This window comes from Chionomys nivalis, chromosome 7 (assembly GCF_950005125.1).
Source record: "Chionomys nivalis chromosome 7, mChiNiv1.1, whole genome shotgun sequence".
Lineage (NCBI taxonomy): Eukaryota > Metazoa > Chordata > Mammalia > Rodentia > Cricetidae > Chionomys > Chionomys nivalis.
Window position 1 is genome coordinate 16682138 of NC_080092.1, and position 24855 is coordinate 16706992.

The 24855-nt window shown below is 41.2% G+C and overlaps 1 protein-coding gene across 1 annotated transcript in view; it reads right to left on the bottom strand.

Annotated features, from left to right (window-relative positions):
- Ranbp17 (RAN binding protein 17) overlaps nt 1–24855 on the bottom strand; it is a 329913-nt gene that overhangs the window by 36466 nt on the left and 268592 nt on the right. The window contains exons 23-24 of the mRNA XM_057775288.1: nt 10227–10441; nt 8642–8780 (exon numbers count right to left, since the gene is read on the bottom strand). Coding sequence (XP_057631271.1) covers nt 8642–8780; nt 10227–10441 — 354 coding nt within the window. The remainder of the gene's footprint in view (nt 1–8641; nt 8781–10226; nt 10442–24855) is intronic.

A 24855-nucleotide genomic window follows, 5' to 3' on the forward strand; every position in this document is an offset into this window, starting at 1 on the left:
GCAAGACACTATTATTGAAGACACCACATACTTACAGCATAGAACAAAGAAATCTGTATGGGAATTCTGAAATCCTTATCAGAAATCCGGCTGGTGCTCAGCTGGAAGCACTGTCCCTGCTGACTAGTGTTCATAGTGTCAGAAAGTTTTGTGCATGCTACCAGAAAAGTAATCACCAATCTTAACCTAGCTATGAACTCTTTCAACTACAATAAAGACCTGCTTGCAAGACCAATAAAGGCCCACTGGTGCAATGTGGTATGCATGTTATGAGAATATCCAACTAGTTTTAAAAACTGGTTTTAAGGACTGCTTTATGAGATGGAATCCATACCTGAAACAGTTAATGAAGAAGAACCTGAGATGGTTCTAAGGGAAAACCTACTATTTGTTTGATGAACACAGCAATAAAATGACACCTAACAACACTTTTCCATACCCATAGAACTGTGTAGTGTTCAATCCTCATCAGAGTTTCTTCTTCCTGCAGATCTACAGATGGACACAGGAATCCACAACTGGACAATACGGGGGTGGGGGGGGAGAGGAGAGAGGAGAGAGGAGAGAGAGAGAGAGGAGAGAGAGGGGGGGAGAGAGAGGGAGAGAGAGAGAGAGAGAGAGAGAGAGAGAGAGAGAGAGAGAGAGAGAGAGAGACTTTGAAGGAGGGCTCAGTCCTAAATGGGATGGCATTATTACACAATCTCTCCAGAAAAAGAGGAGGGGTGGATGATGTCTGGAAAGGTGTTTTCCAGACACAAAACAACAGATCCACACATGAACTTGTACAGACTGTGACAGCATGCACAAGGCCAGCACAAGATTAACGCAGACAAAAATCACAGCATGGAGGAGGGGAGACAGGCACAAAGTCCCATGGCTAACCAAGAAGCTACTCACAATTGGCAGTTGCTGGAAGAGGGAAAACTGGTTTTCTTCAATGAGTAATATTGTGTATATCAACCACACTCTAGTGAAGACCTCACGCCCAGGAGTAGCTGGCCAACACAAAACAGGCGCTGGTTTTTTTTTTTTGTATGTTGTGTGTGTTGATTTTGTAATAGAAGAGACAGAACATGAAGTTGGGTGGGTAGGGAGGGGTGGCAGGATCTGGGAAGAAGACTTGGGGGAAGTATAACAATATGATCAAAATATATTGTGTAAGATTCTCAAAGAAAGAAAACATAAAAAATGGAACACTACTCCTGCCCCTCAGATGATCCAGCAGGAAAAGAGGACTGTGCTAGAATACTTTGGTATGAGAGATGTCCATGAGCATGAGATGATGGAACACAAGGGCCCCCACGACAGAGTCAGCGCACAGTCTGTCCACTGTCCCTGCACACACAGCAGCAGTAGCAGCTAACGCTCGGCGCCCTCCATAACGCTGTTTTGTCAGGACTCGAGAGCCTTGCTGAAATGTGGATCCAAGGCCAGCGAATATTACACTTTGAGACTAACATCTGCTTGCAACTGATTCAAAGCCCACAGTGCTATTATGATGTAAGATAACAGAACGTTAAGCTAAACTGTAATAACAAAAGACAAGACTCCTGCTTCTTTTCACAAAGGATTAACTGCTATGAGGATCTCCCCTCCTGCCATAAACAACCAGAAGCAGGACAAAATATATGAAACACAGTTTTCAATTACTGCACAACAACAAGTATAGGACTATTAAACCCGAGGAGAGGGAGATGAATGAGGAAATTCCTACAACTGCTGTAGCTCACGGCCCAAAGCAGTCTGGATGGCAGGACAGGAAGGGCAACCCAACTACAGCCAAGTGTCTCACCGAGCTAGGAGTAATAGGACGGAAACATGGAAGACAGAGGCAGCTACTGCTATGTATAGAGCACCAGAGTGCAGGATCACAAAGGGAGACTCTCCGGTGTCTTTCCTGCAAACGCGAGAAGAAGCTCACCAAAGCTGCAGAGCCAAAGGCCAAAATATTTTTCTTTCTTTCTTTCTTTCTTTCTTTCTTTCTTTCTTTCTTTCTTTCTTTCTTTCTTTCTTTCTTTCTTTTTTAAATACTTTAACTTGAATCCAATGATATAAGCAGTATATAACCAGAGAGTTACAAGTAAACATAGATTATACATGCGAAATTCTGCTCACAAAGGTCACATGTGCAGGTACATGAATTAGAAGCGTGCGTCTAGAATTATGACCAAACTGTTTTTAAAATGCAGAAATGTAAAATCACATTCTGAAAATATAGGGATGGTTTACACACTTCCAAACTCAAATGTTGCTTATAGCAGAGATGTATGACAGCTACAGGACTCAGGTGACAAGCAATAGGTTCTCAAGAAAGTAACACTGTCAAAGAGAACGGGAGTATTTTTACATTTCACTGAAATAACATTTGACTACTAGAATACGAAACCTAGCAGGAACTCAGGGGAAAAAAAATCACAAATCTAAGGCCAATTACTTAATTGCTTATCATCTAAACAGCATGACATTAAAAAAAGAAACTGCACCTGCATTCAAATTGCCAATTTCACATGAATGAAGTTCTCTAAAAAGGAAATGCAAACAAAACAGCTTCCAAAGTCAAATGAAGTCTGCAAGGCTCAGATTAAAATGTGGAATGTTTCAAATGAAAAGTAATAAAAAATACAATTGGTTTTGTTCTTTATTGAATGGAATCAAAAGTTGACATTTCTTTAAAGCCTACTAAATTCCATTTTTCTGAATGGTTCTATGTTATCTTTCTCTTATTGGTGCAAGTTGTTTTCCGTAAGTTTACAACAGTCAACCTCCACAAAGTACTTTTGTCTGTTGCCATTCTGAATAAACAAAAACTTTTCCATTATCTTAACCGTATGTGTACTTTCTGCTATAACACTTAAACACATGAATAGCCATCGATTATTTTTCCACTAAAACAAAAGAGTATAATAGTTTTCTAACTATCAGTATTGTGCTTAAAAAAGGTTTTAACATTAAAATCAAAGAACCATTGTTTTCTTGAGAAATAATTTTCTTGTACATCTTAAGTTTCCTTCTGTCTCTGTTCTGCCAATTTATTCAGAAATTTCTTTAATTTCGGATAATGAGGAAGGCTGCTGCAAAGAGTATTCTTTGCAACTTCTTCATTTGTATAAAAGAGTGAACACAGCTTACAGTAAAACCTTGTTTTAAGTACCACGTAGTCTATACCAACAGGAACATTAGGCTGATATGGTCCAATTCTAGGCTCATCTGGAACTGCATAGTCCTCCTTGTTCTTGTCGTTCTGGCCGTCTGCATTTTCACCTGCGTCTTTGTTTGGCTCATCAGCATTCTCAGCAGATTCAGCACCTGGTTCTCTATTTTCCTCATTTTTAATCTCATTCTCCAATGCAGCTTCATTTTCTTGATCAAGATCCTCCATCTTGTCCACCTTTTTAAGTTTTTTCTTGGATGCTGCTGAAGCACTTGCATCTTTTTTTACAGCTTTACCTGAAGGCTCCTTTTCCCTACCAGATGATACAACCTCTAAATTAGCACACTGAACCGCCACCTTCTAGGAGAGCTGCAGCTTCTCCTCACCCACAGCAGCTCCGTTGACATGTTGACTCCACTCCTTATTCGAATGAACTGGCAAATCACACACAGAGCACAGATGGGGATAACCCTCCGGTAAGAGTCCATAGAAGTCTTCAATATTGCTACTTAGAGGAGTGCCCTTCTTTTTCTCAGAGACATCTCTCTTGTAAGGGGCCAGGACCATGTCCCATTCTCTCATACTCACTGTCAAATTTATGATAGTTATGCGAGGTCTAATCAAAAAAAGAATCATCCCTACACCTTTCTCCATCTCTTAATCTGTCATAATAACCAGATTCTTGAGAACGACTTCCATGGTCATAATCAAGCACTGGGTTGAGACTAGGACCACGATCATCAAAACTATCTCTTCTAAAGTGCCTTTTTTCTTCCCAATCATCCCTAGGTACTCTGCATGGTGGCTCCCGTGTAGCAGATCTGCCATCTCTACCATAACTCAATGTAGGGCCTTCTTCAGTTCTCCTCCTTTTAAGCTGTAGAAGGATTTGGGGCAAGTTCTCAGGAGTAATTTTGTCCTCTGGATAATGACTCAGTTCATCTAAGTCTCTAGCAGACAGACCAAAGCTGGCCAAAATATTACTGGCCTGGTCTGCATCTCCACGGTGTTGAGAGGACAAAGGGAGTGGACCTCTACTTCCAATGTTAAATACAGACTGCAAATTATGGGAAGAAGTACTAGCAGAAGACAGTGCGCTATGAGCTCCTTGTTGATTCCGTGAAGAACTCATTCCAAGATTCATTAAACTAGCAAGGCGTGCAGTTCCCCGGTTCATACTTCCAAGAGATGTTGACATACTTAAAGACTGGTAGCTGTAACATGCCTGCAATCCCAGCTACTCAGAGGCAAGGGCAGAAGAATGTAAATTCAAGGCCAGAATGGATTATACACTGTTGTCTGAAAAAAACAACTAACCAAACAAGAGACCAACTAAAAACCCCCTCTACTGATCTAAACCCAACCAATTAAAACAAGTATAGGCTTCAATCTAAACAAAAAGATGGAAGAAAAAGACAAATAAAAACAAAGATTGGGTAGGAAAACACACATGAAGATTGCAAACTCAGACCCAAATGTACAGGGAGTTATACCAAACACCTGAAACTCTATATATAAAGGGCAGAAAAAGTCAGCTCTGATACACAGACCCAATTCCTGTTCTCTGCTGTACATTGGAGAAGGTCCATGTCCTAGTTCCCAGGAACTGTGAACCTATCAGGATTCACAGTGGGGAATTAAGGCTGCGATCATCCAAGTGAGACCCAGTGTAAACCCAAGTGTCCTTAGAACTGGAAGGGAGGAAGAGGTCAGTCAGAAGACTACTTTGTAGAATTCTTAGAGACAAAATGTTGCTGTCTTTGATGGTGGAGACAATGAGCAACAAACTAGGGACTATAGATATCTGTATCTCTCAAGACACGAATCCTTGCCGACATCCTGATTTTAACTCGGACCCATGCCAGACATGTAATTTCTAAAACTGTAAGAGAATACACTATGTTTTAAGGTATCAAGTTTCTGATAGTTATAGCAGAAATAAGAAATGTGTGTGCTCTAGGAATAATCAGTTTTAAATAATAAAGGCATTTTTATAACATAATAAACAGATGCTGGGGTGGTGAGGTGGCTCAGTGGGTAAAGGTACTTGCTGCCAAGCTTGATGACCTAAGTTTGATCCCTAGGATCTCCACAGTGGAAGGAGAAGAACTGATCCTTGAATGTTGTCTTCTGACCTCCACATAAATACAAAGGCACATGCACCTTACCCCCAAATAAATATATGGCATAAGGAAACTCAAGATATCACCAGACAGAACTTTCAGAGAAAAAAAAAACATTACAACAAATCATGAGGGTCATTTTGTGATAATAAAAAAGGTAAATTCAAAGGAATACTATAATTTCAAATACTTATGCACCTGACCATAGAAGGGACGCTGATCACTGGCTTGCTCTCCAGCTCACATTTTAGCTGTCTTTCTTATACCTTCCAGGACTACCTATATGGGCCACACTGCCTACGTGGGCTACACTGCCTACGTGGGCTACACTGCCTACGTGGGCTACACTGCCTACGTGGGCCACACTGCCTACGTGGGCTGGGCCCTCCCATACCAATCACTAATCAAGAAAACACGCCATCAGCTTGCTCACAGGCCAATCTGATGGAGGTGCTGTCTCAGTTGTGGCTGTCTTCTCAGATGACCCTAGATTATGTCAAACTGAGGAGAAACTAAATAGCACAAGTATATAGAAAAATATTTGATAAAGTCAATTCAGTATTACTCATGACAATAATATCAGAACATTTATACTTTAAAGACTCCTAATTATTAGGATAAGGAGGAACTGGAACTTTTCTGTATGGCTGGAGCAAAATGCTGTAGTCACATTGGGAAACTGTTCAAATTTCCTAGACAGGACATTATAGGACTGCTGAGTGTCAGTGCTCCTCCACCCTGGGGACGGCAAACGGTATTTGGTACAGTCACCTCTCTTCAACACCGTTTTTCCCTAACCCCAGCCTAACCCAGTACTGTTTTACAGGTTCTAGCTGGTATATAAGACAAATTAAAGCTTTAGCTGATATATCTACATGAAAAAATTTAAGAAATCTATGATAAATTAGCACAATTAGTAAGTTTAGAAAGGTCAACACATTAAAAAACCATTTCCATTAGGTAGCAAAGAAAGGAAATTTAAGAATACCATTTAAGAGGCACAAAACCTGTAATATTTGGTTACAAATCAAACAAAATACATACAAAACTCAGAGTCAAAGCTCTAATTAAGGAAGACATTAGTGAGAAGAATGGGGGAACTTTTCCAGAACTGGTCTTGAAAATATCTAATAGCCTGTCGTCTCCAAAGGAGCTGCAGGGCTCAATTTAGTCCTAAGCAAAACCCCCCCAAGTCTTTTCTTCGTGGGTGGGGGTGGGGAAACACAAGAAACTGACAGGTTAATTTTAAGATGTCTATGAAAAGGCAAAGAATTCATGTTATAGTAATTTTTAAGAGAAAAATATTAAAGAACTATACAACAGCATTTAAGACCAAGTATGAAATTAGAAGATGTAGTTAGTAAAGGTAAGTAAGCAAAAGATGAAAGGTTCTAGAACAATCAAATACTTATGTTTTAAAAAGAATTTATGTTTGATCTCTAGAACACAGGTAACAGTTAAATTGAAATGCATCATAGATTTAAACATGAGGGACAAACTGCTGATACTTTAGGAAGAAAATGGGAGATCTTTATGGCTGTAGGCTAAAGAAGAATTAGATTTCCTCAAAATAGAAACTTTTCAGATGATATTGTTAGGAAGACACAAAGACATGGCATGATCTGAAATTATCTGCAAAACATATCTGATTAAGAATCTGTATTCAAACCTGAGGTAGTGACATAAACCTTTAATCCTAACACTCAGGAGATGAAGGCAGGCAGGTCTCTGAGTTTGAGGCCAGCCTTGTCTACCAATTCTACAAAAGTTCCAGGACAGTCAGAGCTTTACAGAGAAACCACAAACAAACAAACAAACAAACTCTGTATCCAAGCCCAGTGGTGGGGTATACATGCATTTAATTCCAGCATCTGGAGGCAGAGGCAGGTGGATCTCTGTGAGTTCAAGGCCAGCCTGGTCTACAGAGTGAGGTCCAGGACAGCCAGGACTACACAGAGAAACCCTGTCTTGTATCCAGAATATATAACAGCTTACAAATCACCAACAACATAAACCAAAGTTAAACAAAATGAAACAAAAAGCCAGTGTAAAAGATATGAACAAACACATCACCAAGAAAATATAGGTTACTGTTTGTATCTCGTGGCTCTGTTCCCAGCTGCTGGTGGATTAAGAGGTGGACTGGCTGGATCATGAGAGTGCTAACTTTATCAATGAGTTAGTCACTGATAAGTTCATACCAAGTACAACAATAGGGGTAGGGGATGATGGCTGAAGGAAGTAGGCTATTGAGGCGTGTCTCTCAAGCATGTCATCTGACTTCAAACCCGCTTTCTTGCTCTCTCTGCTCCTTGCTCACCATGAGGTTAGAAACTCTGTTCTGTCAATTGTGTCCTCCCATGATCTTTAGCCTTGCCTCAGGCCTAAAATGAGGAGAATAAAGGACTACAAACTAAAATCTCTGAAATCGTGAACCAAAATATTTACCCATCTTTCTGTATGTTGACTTCTCTCAAGTATCTTTGTCACAGCAATAGAATAAAGCACAACACATGATAAAACAAATAAGCATGGTAATATCCTCAGAGTATTCATGGTGATATGGAAATTAAAGCCACAAAGATCCCACCTCCTAGACACTGACAGCTCAGCCTGAAAAGAATCACTGCAAATGTAAGGATGGGGAACAGCTGGAACCTTTCCATACTGTTGGGGAAAACATTATAACCATGTCGGGAAACAGTATCTCGGCACAGTAACCGACAGACACAGCCCAGAAATCCTACTCTAGCTATCTATCCGAGGGAAATGCAAAGAATCATCACAGACAGACTTGTGAATGCTCATAGTGGCTTTGTGCAACACAGTCAAGAAATGAAAGCAATCCTAACTTCCATCAGAAGACCTGTGCGCAGACCAAGTGTGGTGATCCATGCGGTGCAGCGACACTTGGCAAAGGGAAGGAATAGAAAAACCAGATCATTGTTAAAGGAATTATGTTAAAGAAATAAGACAGTCTTAAGTGGCCATTTATATGAAAATCTAGAAAGACAGGAGTTTCCTTGGAGCAGGGCTAAGGGTGGGAATAGGTCTGATGAGGACATACTGGAGTGTAGTGATGCAAATATTTTATGCTCTGTTGTGATTCATCATTGTGTGCGAATCTGTTAGAACTTTTTGGGCTTTGGTGGTATTTAAACTGTATCTCAAAACTGATAAAAAAATTACCAAAATATTAAACGTACATTTTCCATTTGCAAGTAATAGCTGTAAAACCATCTTTCAGTTGGGCTGACAACGTTTCTTTTTCCCTTCATTGGACAAAAATCTCAGTGAACAAACACATACATTAGGGGAATGAAGTCAAGTCCTTTGCGTGGAGAACAGTGTTTTTCACGATCCTTACCAAGAGTGGTGAGCCCCTCTGAGAGAGATGTGAGAAGATACAGGAGCACAGGGGGCTCCAAGTTGGTGATGAAGCTCATGTGGTCCTGGGTGAGACATTCCAGGAGGGGATAATAGGACTGGCTCAGTTTCCGATATTGCTATATAAAGAGATAGAGTAAATGTAAGCCACATGGATATGGCACCTCAGTCTGCTATATTTGTATAAGGCCAACCCATTTAGCTAAATTATTAGTTGACAAACGATTTATTATTTATCATATTCTAAAGACCAGAGGCAAGTGTATGAGAAAATGCCCGGGAAATCTCAAATGCAACACAAACCAGTATATGTCATAAGCAGGTGTAACACTCATGGCAAATATAACCTAGAGTAGAATAGCATCTATTGGGGTTACAACACCTCTAAGCACGCTTATTCAAGACGCAGCTTTCTGACCCCCACTCCAGACTCAGTAAAAAGTTCTGAAGCGTGGCCTTGAAATCAACCTTTTTCCTTCATAGTGTCATAAATACAGTCTGAGGTACATTCAGGTTTGAGAAGTATTGATGGTTTGCCTGGAGTGCAATCAGTTTTCTTGGTGGAGCACAACCGCAGTGAAAAGTCCCTTCAGTGAGGCTGCCTAACAAGGTAACTGATGATTCTGCTTTGTAATTTCTGTCACACAGGTACTGCGTTCAAGGAGCACTTCGTTTTACCGTAAGGAGGCGTCACACCCTGGCATGAGTGTGCTGTGCACTGGTCCATTGTAAGATCTAGGAACACTTCTCCCACAAGCTCTCCAGATCATTTATGAAGCTTCTGGGAGCAGGTGGGAAAGTCTCAGTTAACCCAATGCTGAATTTGGCTATTTTAACAAGTACTTACAGAAAATATATCAAGCACACAATGGCTCCTGTATAAATTGGCTGAAACGTTTTAAAGAAAATCTGTTTATGACATGAGCCAGAAGCCTACAAATTTGCATTTCCAACAAGCATCCCAGACATTTCTGCAAAGCCAAAGTTTAAAGATCACTGACATATGTCATAGAAGCTAAATGTCATGAGCAGAAAAGGGGCTTCAATGCACTCATTGAAAAAGTGTGGTCTAGAGACTCAGCGAGGTGACTAACACAGGGTAAATAACCAAAGGAATAACAGCCCATATATCAGGTAGCTCAACATGCAGTTTAACACTGTCTGCCATACCCAAATTTTAATACAAAGGAAGGTCAAACAGGAAGAAGCTAAAAGGTAGGATGGATGGAAGGGAAAATTCTGCATCCAATCGTGTATTTCCTTTTGTGAATAATAAATATAGTTGAAAGCAATTCACTGACATTACTAAGTCTATTTCCATATGAAGAGGCTGCAGTGCATTGGATGACAGGTGGTTAGAAGTGACAGCTGTGATGTCCTAGCCTGTGTGTTGAATTACACAGATAAGCACTAGGGCTGTCCAGGTTTGTTAAGTCTGGAGCAAGCATGCTATCTTGAAACATAGAATGTGGTGGTGTTTAGATTCCCAAGGTTTGTAACAATTCTAGGCTGGGGTGCTGGTACTCCGGTTTCCCATGAAGACCCCCAGGGCACAGCAGGCTTACCAGCAAGTCACTGTGGGACACTGACAGCAGCATTTTCACGAAGGCCTGGAGTACATTGTCAAAATGGTTGTCCCCGTACAACTTGAAGACGCCAAAGCTGACATAATTTCCACATAAGGCAGATTTGAGAGCTGAATAGCAGATGGATATGCCCTTGAGTTTCATTGGATAAATCTGATCTTTTGAGAGATTCCCAAGAGACAGGATCTGATTTCCTGTTGTGGGGTAAAAGCAGAAAGAAAGTGATAAGGAGATGTAATTCAAAGCTCTTGGGAGACACACTGATCATCTTCACTTTGCAGTTAATGTTAACTTTCCCCCAGCATGTCCTGCAAACTGAATCACCCATTGTACAAAAAATAAATATACAAGATCATTTACTTGGGAGGAATGAAGAGCAGAAGGAAAAAAATCAGTCAAGGCTACCATGGAAAGTTAGTGTTTTTATTTGGATGGCGATCATACTGATATATATGTATATATATGCATAGACATGAAGAAAACCATGAGACACACACTCTTCAGATTAGTTTGTCTACTTTAATGCAAATGAATTGTTAGCCCTTAAATAAAATTTTAACTAAAAAAAGAAAGGATAAGGGTGGTAAGATATCTCAGTGGTGAAGGACACCTGCTGCCAAGCCTGATGGCCTAAAATCCATCTCTGCATGGTGGAGGAAGGAGACTGGATTGCCATAGTCGTCCTTTGACTTCACACATGCTATGTGGCTCATGTGCACACATGAATATACACACACAGAAATGCATAATAAATACATAAATGCTATGAAAAAAGATATATATATATATATGTTTCTCTCTTTTTTCATATATATATATATATATGCAGGATAAAATTACAAGTTAAGCAAATCCCAGCACTAGCTGAGGAGATAGAGCATTTGAGAGCTTCTGGGAGAGGGAGTGTCAGTTTTCTTCAGTGTGAAAAGCCCTGGTAGGCCAACTACATGCCAGTTCAGGTCCTGTTCCCGAGAGCGCCTAGCAACACAAGCTGTATTCAAAGAAGAAGAAATCTCAACTTGAGTGTGAAGAGATGGGAGGGTGGTAATAAGAGTTGAGGGGCTGAATGTGTTCAAAATACATTATATGAAATTCTCCAAGAATTATTAAAAATATTACTAAAAATCACCAGCTAAGTCAGAAAAAAAGAAATGCTAAAATGTAAATGATTCTAAACTCTGGGTGAAGTTTTAATTTCCTATGTGAATTTATTTAATCTTGTGTTATTTTATTTCTAGGAGTGTCATAGATTTGGAATGAGATGAAACACAGAAATTACTGGCACAGAACCTGGAAACAACCTAGATGCCCCTCAACTGAAGAATGGATAAAGAAAATGTGATACATTTACACAGTGGAGTATTACTTAGCAGTAAAAAATAATGACATCTTGAAATTCGTAGGCAAATGGACAGGACCTTAAAAAAAAAAAATCCCTAGTGAGGTAACTCAGACTCAGAAAGACAAACAGTCTGTACTCACTCATAGGTGTTTATTAGACAAAAAGCAAAGGACAACCAGTCTACAGTCCACAGTCCCAGAGAAGACAGGAAACAAGGAGAACCCTAAAACAGACATACATGGATTCCCTGCTCCTCCCCGGAAGGGGAAGTACACAAGATCTCCTTAGTAAATTGGCAGTGTGGGGGGAGGGGGAGGGTGTTAGGGGAGTAGAGAGGAGAACAGGAGGGATTGGGAAGGTCGAGTTGGGGGAAGGACAGAGAGGGAGAGCAAGGAAAGAGATACCTTGAAAAAGGGAGCCATTATGGGGTCAGTGAGAAACCAGGCACTAGGGAAATTCCCAGGAATCCACAACGATGACCCCAGCTAAGAATTTAAACAATTCTGGAGAGGGTATCTTAATTGTCCTTCCCCTGTAATCAGATTGATGACTACCTTAATTGTCATCATAGAGCCTTCATCCAGTGACTGATGGAAGCAGATGCAGAGATCCACAGCTAAGCACTGGGCCGAACTCAGTCACAGAGAGGAAGGAGTGATATTATGAGCAAAGGGATCAAGACCTGATGGGGAAACCCATAGAAAAAGCTGACCTGAGCTAGTGGAAGCTCACTGGCCTCGGACTGATGGCTGGGGAATCTGTATAAGACAGAATTAGGACCTCTGAATGGAGGTGACAGTTATGTGGGTTGGTCAGTTTATGGGGCCACTAGTAGTGGTATCAGTATTTAGTGCACGAACTGGCTCTTTAGAGCCCATTCTCTAAGGAGGGATACTTTGCTTAGCCTAGATGCAGAGGGTAGGGCCTTGGTCCTGCTTCAAGTGATGTGAGAGACTTTGTTGACTCCCCATGGGAGGCCTCCCACTCTCTGAGGAGTGAATGGGGGGTGGGGTGGAGAGAAGGTGGGAGTGGGAGGACAAGAGGGAGAGGGAACTGGGATTGGTATGTTAATAAGATTGTTTTAAAAATAAAAAAAGAGAGAGAAAAGAAATTACTGGCATTATACAAAATAATCGTGGTTTTTTATTTTTTTCTTTAGGTCTTTGAAGATCTTGAGATGATTAGTTTAAAATCTCTACCAAAGTTCTAGGCTGCAATGACTAACTTTGGTTGTCAATTTGACCACATCTGGAATCAACTAAAACCCTAGCAGTCGGGCATACCGGTGACGGATTTTCTAGATTGGATCATTTAAGGTGGAAGACCTGCCCTAAGTCTGGGTCCTATCTCCTAGTCTCAGCATAAAAGGACATGGAAGAAGAAAGCCTTGGCTTTTTGCCTGCCTGCCATCACTCTCGTGGGTAAGTTCATTTATCCTGTAACTGGGACAGTCTTTTTTTTTTGGGGGGGGGGTTTCGAGACAGGGTTTCTCTGTAGCTTTGAAGCCTGTCCTGGAACTCCCTTTGTAGACCAGGCTGGCCTCGAACTCACAGAGATCCGCCTGTCTCTGCCTCCCTAGTGCTGGGATTAAAGGCATGCGCCACCACCGCCCAGCTGGGACAGTCTTTCATTGGTGTTAGAACCTCCGTCTTCAAGACTCCAACACAGACAGAACACCAGCAGCTCTCTGGGAATCCAGGTTGGAAGAGTGGAGACATCTAGTCTTGTGGACCGAACAGAATCCTGACAAACCCACTGTAAACTAGTCGCTGTTGGACTAGTCTGAAAATCATTCTAATAAATCCCCTTCAATTTATATTATTCTATCAGTTCTGTTCCTTAATTTTATTTATTTATTTATTTATTTATTTATTTATTTATTTATTTATTTTTGGTTTATCGAGACAGAGTTTCTCTGTAGCTTTGGTGTCTGTCCCGGAACTAGCTCTTGTAGGCCAGGCTGGCCTCGAACTCCCAGAGATCCGCCTGCCTCTGCCTCCCGAGTGCTGGGATTAAAGGCATGTGCCACCACCGCCTGGCAATTTTATTTATTTTTTGAGACAGGGTGTATGTCCTGAAATTTACTATATAGACCTGGCTGGTCTCAAACTCAGAGATCCACCTGCTTCTGCTCCCTGTGTGTGGGAGTAAAGTGTGGGCCATCATGTTCTGTCTGTCGAGACAGGGTCTCTCTATGCAGCCATGACTGTTCTGAACTTGGTATGTTAGTATGTCACCGAGATTGGCTGGCCTTGAATTCTGAGAGATCCACCTGTCTCTGCCTTCCAAAGTATGTGCCACCATACCCCACAGTTTTGTTCCTTTAGAGAACCCTGATTAATACATATGCTAGTCATTTACAAGTCAAAGAACTGTTTATATGTTAACATTTCAGTAGTACTTGGCATTTATAATCAATAATTTCTGCGTCTGAAATGTGTTCTGAAAGTGTGTACCTAAGCACTATCCAGGAACTCTTTAAACAACAGGTATGTCCGTGGGTGAAAGTGGCCCTAAGAGCAACCTGTGAGCTCGAGGAGGTAGACAAGAAGCAACTGCAAAGCTTTCTGAAGTGGTCAGAGCCATGGTATAGACCTATTGAGAGGCTCCACTTGGTCTTTTTTCCTTTTTTCCTCCCTCCCTCCCTCCCTCCCTCCCTCCCTCCCTCCCTCCCTCCCTCCCTCCCTCCCTCCCTCCCTCATAACCACCAACTTTGCTAATGATCTCAAGCCTGCCACCAGTTGCCTGGCAGAGCAAGAGCTTTCCCACTACACCATCAGTTTCTCCTTGCACCTCACCTCTTTAGATCCTGCCCCAGCTTCATAGTGCCTAATGTTTACACTTCCCTGATGGGCCGACATGCTCACACACGCCATTATTTCAAGACGGCTGCTCAGTGATCTTCCTACCCTCCACCTACCCATGGGTGTATAAGATATACTACCTAAAATTATTCTAAATTTTAATACATTTTAAATCAATTTAAACTAAATTAGAATACACTTTTAGAATAAAATTATTTTTTATTCTGAAAATTTTAAGTTTCAAAGATGAAAGGGGAAAAACAAAAGTTCTATTCTAAAAATATCATAGTGTTCCATTTCCTTCCTTCCTTCCTTCCTTCCTTCCTTCCTTCCTTCCTTCCTTCCTTCCTTCCTTCCTTCCTTCCTTCCTTCCTTCCTTCCTGTTTTTTGAGACAGGGTTTCTCTGTGGCTTTGGAGTCTGTCCTAGAACTAGCTCTTGTAGACCAGGCTGGCCTTCAACTAAGAGAGATCTGTCTGCCTCTGCCTCCCAAGTGCTGGGATTAAGGACATGTGCCACTAGTGCCCAGCAGTGTTCCTTTCCTTTAACTTCTAACTCTTCTCACTTCAGCCTCTGCATCCTGGGACCACAGGTCTGTACCTCCATATCCAGTTTATGAGATGCTGAAGATCAAATCCTGGACTTTGAGCATCCTAGGTAAGTACCCTGCCAGCTCACACTTGATAGGTGTATCACAGTAACCACATGTGCACTTAGAGATTAAAAAGGAGCAATAGTTTTGATAGAACATGAAATATAACTAAACAGGCAAAAGTTTCCCCTTCTGGATCTGTTACTAAAATACTGCCATTGCTCTATACGTTGTTGGACATCCATGTGGCTTTGTTTATGATTGAGACATCTGAGAAACAAAAGCTTTGTCTGGAAAGCTGAAGTCTACCTTGGAAGGTACTCAGTAACACACCCTCATTCTAACTCACCTTGGAGACAGATGCCTTATCTCCATGAAGATGGAATGCAATATGACAGTATTTATTTAACAGCTACTACCTGTGAAGTGCTGGGATAAACATATGAACACAACAATTTTTGCTCTGTAGTTCACTGTGGCTGGGTGAAGAGATTTGTGATTAACTCCATAAAATGTGACAAATACTATCAGAGCAGTGAGTAACGGTGCTATGACAACAGAATAAACAAACTCTGTTTAGGTAGAAGACAGTAGGAAAGGCTTCATAGGACAGGCTATGCTTTGTAACACGAACGGGGGGGCCTGCTTGTTGTTGTTTTCTGTCCTGCCAGGTTCCCACAGCTGTTTAGCCCCAAAGAAAATCACACACAGGTCTCCATAAATTATAAGCTGATTGGCCCATTAGCTCTAGCCTCTCACTGGCTAACTCTCACATCTAGATTAACCCATTTTTCTGATCTATGTTAGCCATGTGGCTCAGTACTTTTTTCAGTGAGGCAGATCACATCCTGCTGCTTCGATGGTCTGGGCAGGAGCGGGAGGAATCAACTTCCTCCTTCCCAGAATTCTCCTGTTCTCATTACATCATTTCTATTTCCTGTCTAGTTTTCCCACCTATACTTCCTGCCTGGCCAATCAGCGTTTATTTAAAACATGATTGACAGAATACAGACAATTCTCCCGCACCAATGTTTGAAGGGCCAATTGCAGTATCCCAGATAGCCTTGGAAGATGTGATATGTTTTAGGTAGATTAAGTGCAAAAGCTCATAGGGAGTAGCACTATCAGGAGGTGTGACTTTTTAGAGTAGGTATGGTCTTGTTGGAAGAAGTGTGTCACTGCAGGGGTAGGCTTGGAGGTCTCCTTTTCTCAAGCTTCATTCAACTCCACTTCCTGTTGCCCACAAGGCAAGATGTAGGGCTCTCAGCTACTTTTCCATGGTGTCTCTTCACAGCAATAAAAACCTAAGACAGTAGGGTACTTGTCTCAAAGAAATATAAATTAAGGCCATATCCTCACCCTTCCTTTTCTGAAAAAGAAGAGCACTATGATAGAAGATGGAAAGAACTAGGGTAATTCTGGAGGCAAGAAAGGGTTCACATATTGTGTTTGCTAGGGGGCTGAGACAAAGGAAAAAAACCCGAGGGCTTATTTTATACTGCTGTCTTTAGACGAGAAGTGAAGAGCTATGTGTACTTCTTGGCCACCTGGGTCGGTTTGTGAAGCCTTCCCTGCTCTCCTCTTCCCTCAGCAGAACTGGCCCTTACACTTTCCTAACATCTCCATGCACTTTGCAGCAAAGGCTTAGCAGACGGCCTAGGCACGTTGATGAACAGTTCTGAATGTAATGCACTAGATTATCTACCATCCAGGTTATTCTGGATCCTTTTGGCTAGGCTAAAGTTACAATGTTGGCACACTTGCCTTTCGGATCGCGTCAAACACGTCTGAATTAATTCATTAATTTACTGTCATGGCTTTACAAAAGCATGATTAGTATGTCTGGGTTAGGAACTACCTCTTGTTACTCAAGTAGCCTAGCATTCTATGGTTGCTATTAAAGACTATGAAAGTGAAGGCTTGCTAAGCCATTATTTTTTCACTGAATTTAGTTCTCTCCAGGTTATATTAGTAATATTTTCCAAAATTGAAGACTGTGCCTTGAAAAGGCTTAAAGTCTAGCAAGTAGACTCACCTTACTATGCATATTCTCTCTCTTTCTGTGTATATATATCCTGTCTCCCAGATATTGTTTATGCCTTGCCTGTTATGCCCCAAACCTGTGTAGTTCCAGTCCTTTCAATCCTTCGTTCCCTGCACTTCCTCCTAAGAGGGATCTACACCACAGCACTATAGTGGTGGGAGGCAATGGCCGTCAGGTGGGCAGCCACAGAAGCCAGGAACAGCTGATTCTTTGCCACTACTGCAGTAGCACCAAAGGAAGGAGACTTATCTTTATAGAAGGACTTTCCAAGCCTAGAAACAAAGCAAAAACTCCTAACTACACTGTCTCATTCACGACATCTGTCATACTTAGCAGTAGGGGCAAAGCCCCTGTCCTAACACGGCACCTGGATATGGTTGATGTCAAGGTTCTATAGGGCCTCAGGAGAAGAGAATGCCACAAACTGAAGGCTAGCTCACCTAAAAGCTTACTATCTGGTTATTTGGGCACATTATTAACCGCTGTAAGTCACTGTTTCCTTATCAGTAAAATGAAGATAATAATACTTATAACTTCCAAGGCTCTTATGTAGAGTAAAGGAGACAGCATATGCAACATGCTTACACCAACAGTAAGTGGGACAGTGTCCAATATATGTAAAGTATGACATCATACAGTTCACTTGTTCTCTGTCCAAGAGCCCAGAGGAGCTTCGGTCTGGGAAAGAAAAGACAAAGCTAGATATGCACGATACAGAAAATGTTACTTCCCACTAATCCCTTCATTTACATAATTCAGGGTAAAGCCAATACTGTATCATTTGCCTGTTCTCTGGCCCTTCACTACACAAAAGGGTTTATAGCTTATCTGTTTGCTCATGTCCTCGTAGTTCTTTGTGTCAGGATTGGGAGTAGAGTGTGGAGTGGAGCAATAGTGGGTTTAAGGAAGACATAAGGGGTAAGTAAGATATATCACACTAATACCATTTACCAGTATGCACATCTTTGCTTCCTGCCTTAGAAAACAACCCAGTACATTAATTCATCTTTTCTTTTTCTCCTTTCATCTTTAAAGCAAATTTAATATTTAGCAGATAACTCTACAAGTTGAAGTCTATCTTAGTGGCTTGGGTGAACAACGTGAAGAGAGAGTGCAATCAAGACGGAGCAGAAGAGTTATGGGAAGAGAACTTCAGGATGCACACTCCTTAGCAAGTCAGTGCCCGGCTAATCCAATCAATCCTGGCTCTTCTGTGCTTCTTTCCCTCCTGTGAGGTTATTTCTTTTTTTGCTATTCGATCATTACCATCATATAAAACATGCTAAGATTTATTTCATTTTATGCTAAGATTTATTTCATTTTATGCTAAGATTTATTTCATTTCAAAAGAAAAGCAACACAAGCTAGAATTTGCTCCTTTTGCAACCAAACTCCTTACAAAATAATGGCAATGTCTTCATCTCTTCTCATCTTACTGATGAGCTCTGGACACTGGCGCTGACCTCCCACCAGTCCGACTTCCCTTAGTCAGTGCTGGCTGCAAGTGCTCTTCTGTGCCGTTCCTTCCTCTTCGCCTTCCCTCACACACTAGGGCACATCCCCAAGTTCCCTCTGTTTATTACATTGCCTTCTCCTGCCTCCACCAGCTACCTTACTGAGTTCTGTACCTTTAAACACCTCACCCACACTCATTCCTCTAGTCTGGAACTTCCAGACTCCGGATTCACACGCCACATTTACATTCAGCATCTGTACTTGGATGATACCAACATTTCAGCTTCTCCATCCTAGTTGGCAGCAGCTCCCTTGTTCTTGCTGATTTGCTACATTCCCTTGTCTATGTTCTTTCCATACACTGTCCCTCCACCTAGCTGACACACTCGATTCGCCCCAGCTTCAGAATCTAGCTATGCTCCACCACTTCTCGCTACTGTCCCCTCAGTGCTTGCCTTCTCTCACCTCCTGCGTGCAGTCCTCTTTGCTATCATAATAAGGCAGCCAGCGGACTGTCATTCCTCTGTTCAAAATGCTATACAGGGCTGGGCATGATGGTATATGCCTTTAATACCAGCACTTTGAGTCTGGGGTCAGTTTTCTCTACACAGCAAGTTCTAGAGATACAAAGTAAGACCCTATCTCAAAAAAAAAAAAAAAAAACAAAAAACCTAAACCAAATCAAAACACCAAACAACAACAACAACAACAAAATCTGACCCATTCTTCAGGCCCTTTCAGCTGGGAGCTAAACTGCAGCAGGAACCGTGCAGGCCTTCAGGACTCATCTCTCACCACTGCTGCTGGTGCATTCTGCTCTGCTCTGGCTACTGACCTCCTCTGCAGCTCCTCAGACATGTCTGATGCATTCCTGTCTCAGGACCCTGAGTCTACTTCCTTCATTCTGGAACACGCTTCCCTAAGGCACCCTCCTGACTAGCTCTTCTTTACAGTAATCCCAGTTAAATACCATCTTGGCCTACCTATGTCTTGCACTCTAGTAATGTAACAAATGCATACACACACACACACACACACACACACACACACACACACATATAAAGTTTTTCAAGACAGGGTTCCTCTGTAGCTTTGGAGCCTGTTCTGGAACTAGCTCTGTAGACCAGGCTGGTCTCAAATTTACAGAGATCCGCCTGCCTCTGCCTCCTGAGTGCTGGGATTAAAGCCACCTGGTTCAAAGATATAAATATTTTTTTAAAGATTCTAGGATTCCACAGAAGTCATCAGAAAGATACAAAGTTTGTCACACATTCCATGTCCCCCACGTGGGCATCTCTTCTCTCAGCTTTAAGATTCCCTACTAGAGGAATACAATTGTACCCTCTGACGAACCCACATCTGATGGCATTCCACCATCATTCAAAGCTCATAGTTACAGGCTACCCAGGGTTGGTTGGTAAGACCTTACTCCTGAAGATATCATACCTGCTGGTTTCAAAACAAGGAAACTAACTTGGAACTGACTGGGAAATTTCCAGTCTGCTGGCTAACTTTCAAAGATGGCACTACAGAGGCTGCTGGGGGAGAAAAGATCCCAGTGATCTTCCCCAACACTGAATACCAACGTGCTGGTCAAGACTCACGACTGGGGAAGTGACAGTACCACAAGTGATGAGCAGAGTGCTGAGGTTCCATTCCCTGATGCCTTGTCCTCACAGGGCTCTTCAGTTTGCCCAGGAAGCTTAGACCAGCACCTGCTCTTCTTAATACACAGTGATGAATGAATAAAGCTTACAGAGGTGACTGTCTCAAGCTCCTGGATGGAAAACTCTGTGCAAAACGAAAACTTTGCAGATTAAAAAAAAAAATGAACTGGTTTTTCTCTGCATATTAACATGAAGCAACAGACATAAGTAAGGGACAAGTAAGGGCAGCATATCGTGCCAGTTACAAAGCATGCGCATGTGTACACAGAAGCTGAAGACGGACATACACTAAACTGTTAAGAGCGGCTGTTTTGTGGGTGGTGGTAGTTCATGCCTTTAATCCCAGCACTTGGGAGGCAGAGGCAGGCAGATCTCTGTCAGTTCGAGGCCAGCCTGGTCTACAGAGTGAGTCCAGGACAGTTTCACAGAGAAATCCTGTCTCGAAAAACCAAAGGGGAAAAGAAAATAAAAAGTAAAAGAGAGATTGATTGACTGATTTTGGGGATGGAGAGATAGCTTAGTGGTTGCTCTTCCAGACGTCCTGAGTTTAATTCCCAGCAACCTCATGGTGCTCACAACCACCTATAATGAGCTCTGGTGTCCTCTTCTGACATGTAGGCAAACATGCACTCAGAACACCATATACATTATGAGTAAATTAAAGAAGAAAAAAGAACAGCTGTTTCAGTGATGCCATAATGGAGCATTATCTTTATTAATGCACATTAATGGTATGAACTGTTTTGGGGCATTTTACATAGGTATAAAAGGTGCTCTGATCAGACTCATCACCCAAGTGGGGACTTTATAGGAGTACATTGCTGGATCTCCCTCCTCGATGAATGTTACTTTAATAAAATTAATTTATTTATTTTGTTGTGCTAGGAATCAAACTCATATTTTCTGTATGCCTAGTGAGTACACAAACACTGAGCTTAACTCTGGGACCCTGAGTATGCTACTTCATAAAAAACCAAAGGTATTCCAATTTTTCTGAAAAATATGGAAAAGCAGATGATAAGGAAAAATGTGATTGATGGAAAAAGATAGGGCAGAAGAGGTGAACACAGTTGCATATAATACTCTCTAACTGTACACCACTGGCACATACACTGGTGGCACAATTTGATTTTATAATTTTTGGTATACTATGGTCCAATAATTTAATAACAAATTTAGGAATGAAATATATTCTATCTATCTATCTATCTATCTATCTATCTATCTATCTATCTATCTTTTTTGGGGGGGTGGCGGGGGACAGGATTTCTCTGTGTAGCTTTGGCTGTTTTGGAACCTACTCTGTAGACCAAACTGGCCTTGAACTCAAAGACCTGCTGGTTCTGCCTCCCGAGTATTGGAATTAAAGGCGTGTGTCACCACGTATGTCTAGAATAGAAGCTTATTTTCTTTTTGAGCAAAAAAAAAAAAAAAAAAAAAAAAAAAAAAAAAAAAAAATTGTTGGCCTGCTGACAAGGCTCAGTAGATTGGGGCACTTGTCTCAAAGTCTAATGATTAGAGTTTAATCCCCTGAACCCACATAGTGGAAGGAGAGGATCAATTGCACAGGTTATCCTTGACTTCTAGAAGCATGCCAAGGTAACATGGTAGCTGCTTGCTGTTCCCACTGTAACAAAACTAAATAAATGTAAAAACAAAACAAAACAAAGCCAAAGAAACAATTATTTTACAAGCACACAGGTGGAAATATAATTTTAAAAACATTAAGGCAAAATTATTATTGTCTGTATTTTCTTCTAACTGGCACAATACATGTAGATGTTTCATAATATTCACATCAAAAAGTTTGATTTTTACTTTTACATAGTATATTATACATAAATAGTTCTTATAGACCAACACTTAAAGCTTACAAGCAATGTCCAGACTTTTGACACTGCAACATGATGTTGTTAAAGTTTATGCTCAAGAACTGTACAATTGGGTTAAAAAAGTACAGGAAAAAAAAAAAACCTCTCATGATATCTGAAGTGACTGTATGCTCTTGTCTTGGGGTACATTCTGAGCAGTTCTGAGCTGTGGGCTAGACATGTCTGCTGGAGGGGTGTATTTTGTCGTCACTACATGTTTTTAATATAAATGAATATAACTCTAACTAAATGCACTGACTGACTTGTAATTTCCAGTGCTGAATGTACACCTTTGGATCATCTAGTTGCTTAGTTAGCCACAAACACTTCCGGATGATCTCATCTGTCAACAGCTGAATTATGGAGTGTGACAATTGTGTTCCGGGCTGAATATTAACAAAAAGAAAGCTGTTGTTTAAAGATGTGGATGGCCACATTTTGCTCTTAGAATACTTGGTCTATACAGCAAATCCAGTTCTGAAAACCCAAGAACTGCTGTACCGTTTTATGGGTGTGAAAAAATAATGTAAAATCATGCTATTATGTCACAGGGGAGAGTCATGTTAAGACGGAAAGGGAGAAGGTACATACACTGTCCCCAACAGTGAGTCTTAATGTAAACGACTAATTCTGCCCCTTTCTTTTTTAGCTTTGTATCAGACAATTCATCACTAAACTCATTATCAAGGTTGTTTTATAAAAGTATAATCGTACTGCTTCCACTGATAATCACTCAGAGACCTAGGGAAATGCCTCGCTCAGGACAGCCCACTACATAAGCAGTGGGTGTGAGGACGTGGATCTGGATACCTCGCAATAAAATCAAACTTCAGGTATGGTATGGTGTTTGTGACCTCATAGCCGAGGGTGACTAAGGGCTGATAGGCAGATCCCTGAAACTCACTGGCCAGCCAGCCATACTGAATTGATTAGCTCCACATTCAGTGAGAGATCCCGTCTTAAAAATGAAGGTTCAATGTGACTGAGTTTGACACCCAAAGTTGACCTCCATCTGTCACAAGCTTTGCATACATCTGTACGCTGCACTGCACAAATACTCCACACATTAAAACAAGCTAGCAAGCAAACACTCAGTACTTTCCTTAAGGAAAGCATATCCTTAAAGTTAAAAGATCAGTACACTGAACCATACAACATTTAGGAAAGAAATTAAAAACACAAATAAAATAAAAGATAACCTGTATTCAAGGACTAAAAGAATTGAAATAATGAAAAAAGGTTCATATTATCCAAAGTAACATACTTATTGAAATTCTAATGATATTCACAGAAATAGAAGTACTCTTAAAGTTCATAAGAAACCACAGAAGATTATGAATTCTTACACACAAAAATGGCCAGTGAGGGGGCTGGAGAGATGACTCAGCAGTTAACAGCACTGGCTGCTCTTCTAGAGGAACCAGGTTCAATTCCTAGCATGGCAGTTCACAACTGTCTGTAACTCCTATTCCAGGAGATCTGACACCCTCACACAAGCATACACGGCAGCCAAAACACCAATGGACATAAAATAAAAATAAATAATTTAAAAAATGGTCAGTGATCTCAGCCAGGGGTGGTGGCAGTGGTGGCACACAACTTTAATTCCAGCACTCAGGGAGGCAGAGGTGAGTCTGGATCTCTGTGAGTTCAAGGTCTACACAACTTCAACTCCAGCGCTCAGGGAGGCAGAGGTGAGTCTGGATCTCTGTGAGTTCAAGGTCTACAGAGTGAGTTTCAGGACAGCCAGAGCTGTTACACAGAGAAACCCTGTCTCAAAAAACTAAAAAGGAGAAAAAAAAAAAGTCAGTGATATCATTCCTTCTCATTTAAAATTATACTACAAAGTCATAGAAATCAAAATAGTATGACATTCTACATTAAAAACAGACACAGGAAGGAAGAAGAGAACAGAGGGTTCAGATATAAAGCTGAACATATGGCCAACTAATTTTTAAAAAGGTTAACAAGAGCATGATGTGGGATGTCTTTCTGTATGCTGTGAATGTTTTATTACCACTGGTTAATAAAGAAGCTGATTTGGCTAACAGCCAGGTAGAATATAGCTAGACGGGAAATCTAAGCAGAGAGACAGGGAGAAAGAAGATGGAATCACGTAGACACCAGCAGCTGCTGTGGAAACAAGATAGAAGGTAACAAACCACGAGTCTCATGGTAAACTATAGAATAAAAGAAATGGATTAAGTTGTAAAAGCTACTTAATAATAAGCCTGAGCTAACAGGTCAAACAGTTTGTAATTAATATTACGACTCAGAGTGAATATTTGGGAACTGGTGGGATGGAGAGAAACCTTAGTTAAAAGAGCACACAATTGAGAAAGGAGAGTCTCCAACAACTGGCTTACTATATGCAAAAACAACACGGGGGGTGGGAAGTAAGGAGTCAGGGAGTAGAGGCAAGGAGAGAGACAGAGACAAAAACAGACATGTGTGTGGGTGTGCGCGTGCACGCGTGCACACATCCACACCCATACACCCTGTACTCACAGCTTATACAAAAACCAAGTCAAAAGGGATAAAAGACCTAAATTCAGAGATGAAACTGCTATTCCTAGTGGACAATATGGACACTGGATTTCTCATAGAATTTTTGGTGTCACTCCAAAAGCTTAGGCCATTAAAGCAAAAACAAATGGGACGACATTAATCTAAAAAGTTTCTGCACAGTTAAGAGAGTGAAAAGGTGGCTTCCATAGTGAGAAACACCTGCAAGCCTGTGCCTGACAAGTGTCAATAGTCAAGATACCCAAAGAACTCATGGAACTCCACCATGGAAAATGACTTTGATAGAAAACAGCCAAAAGTGTCATGAAA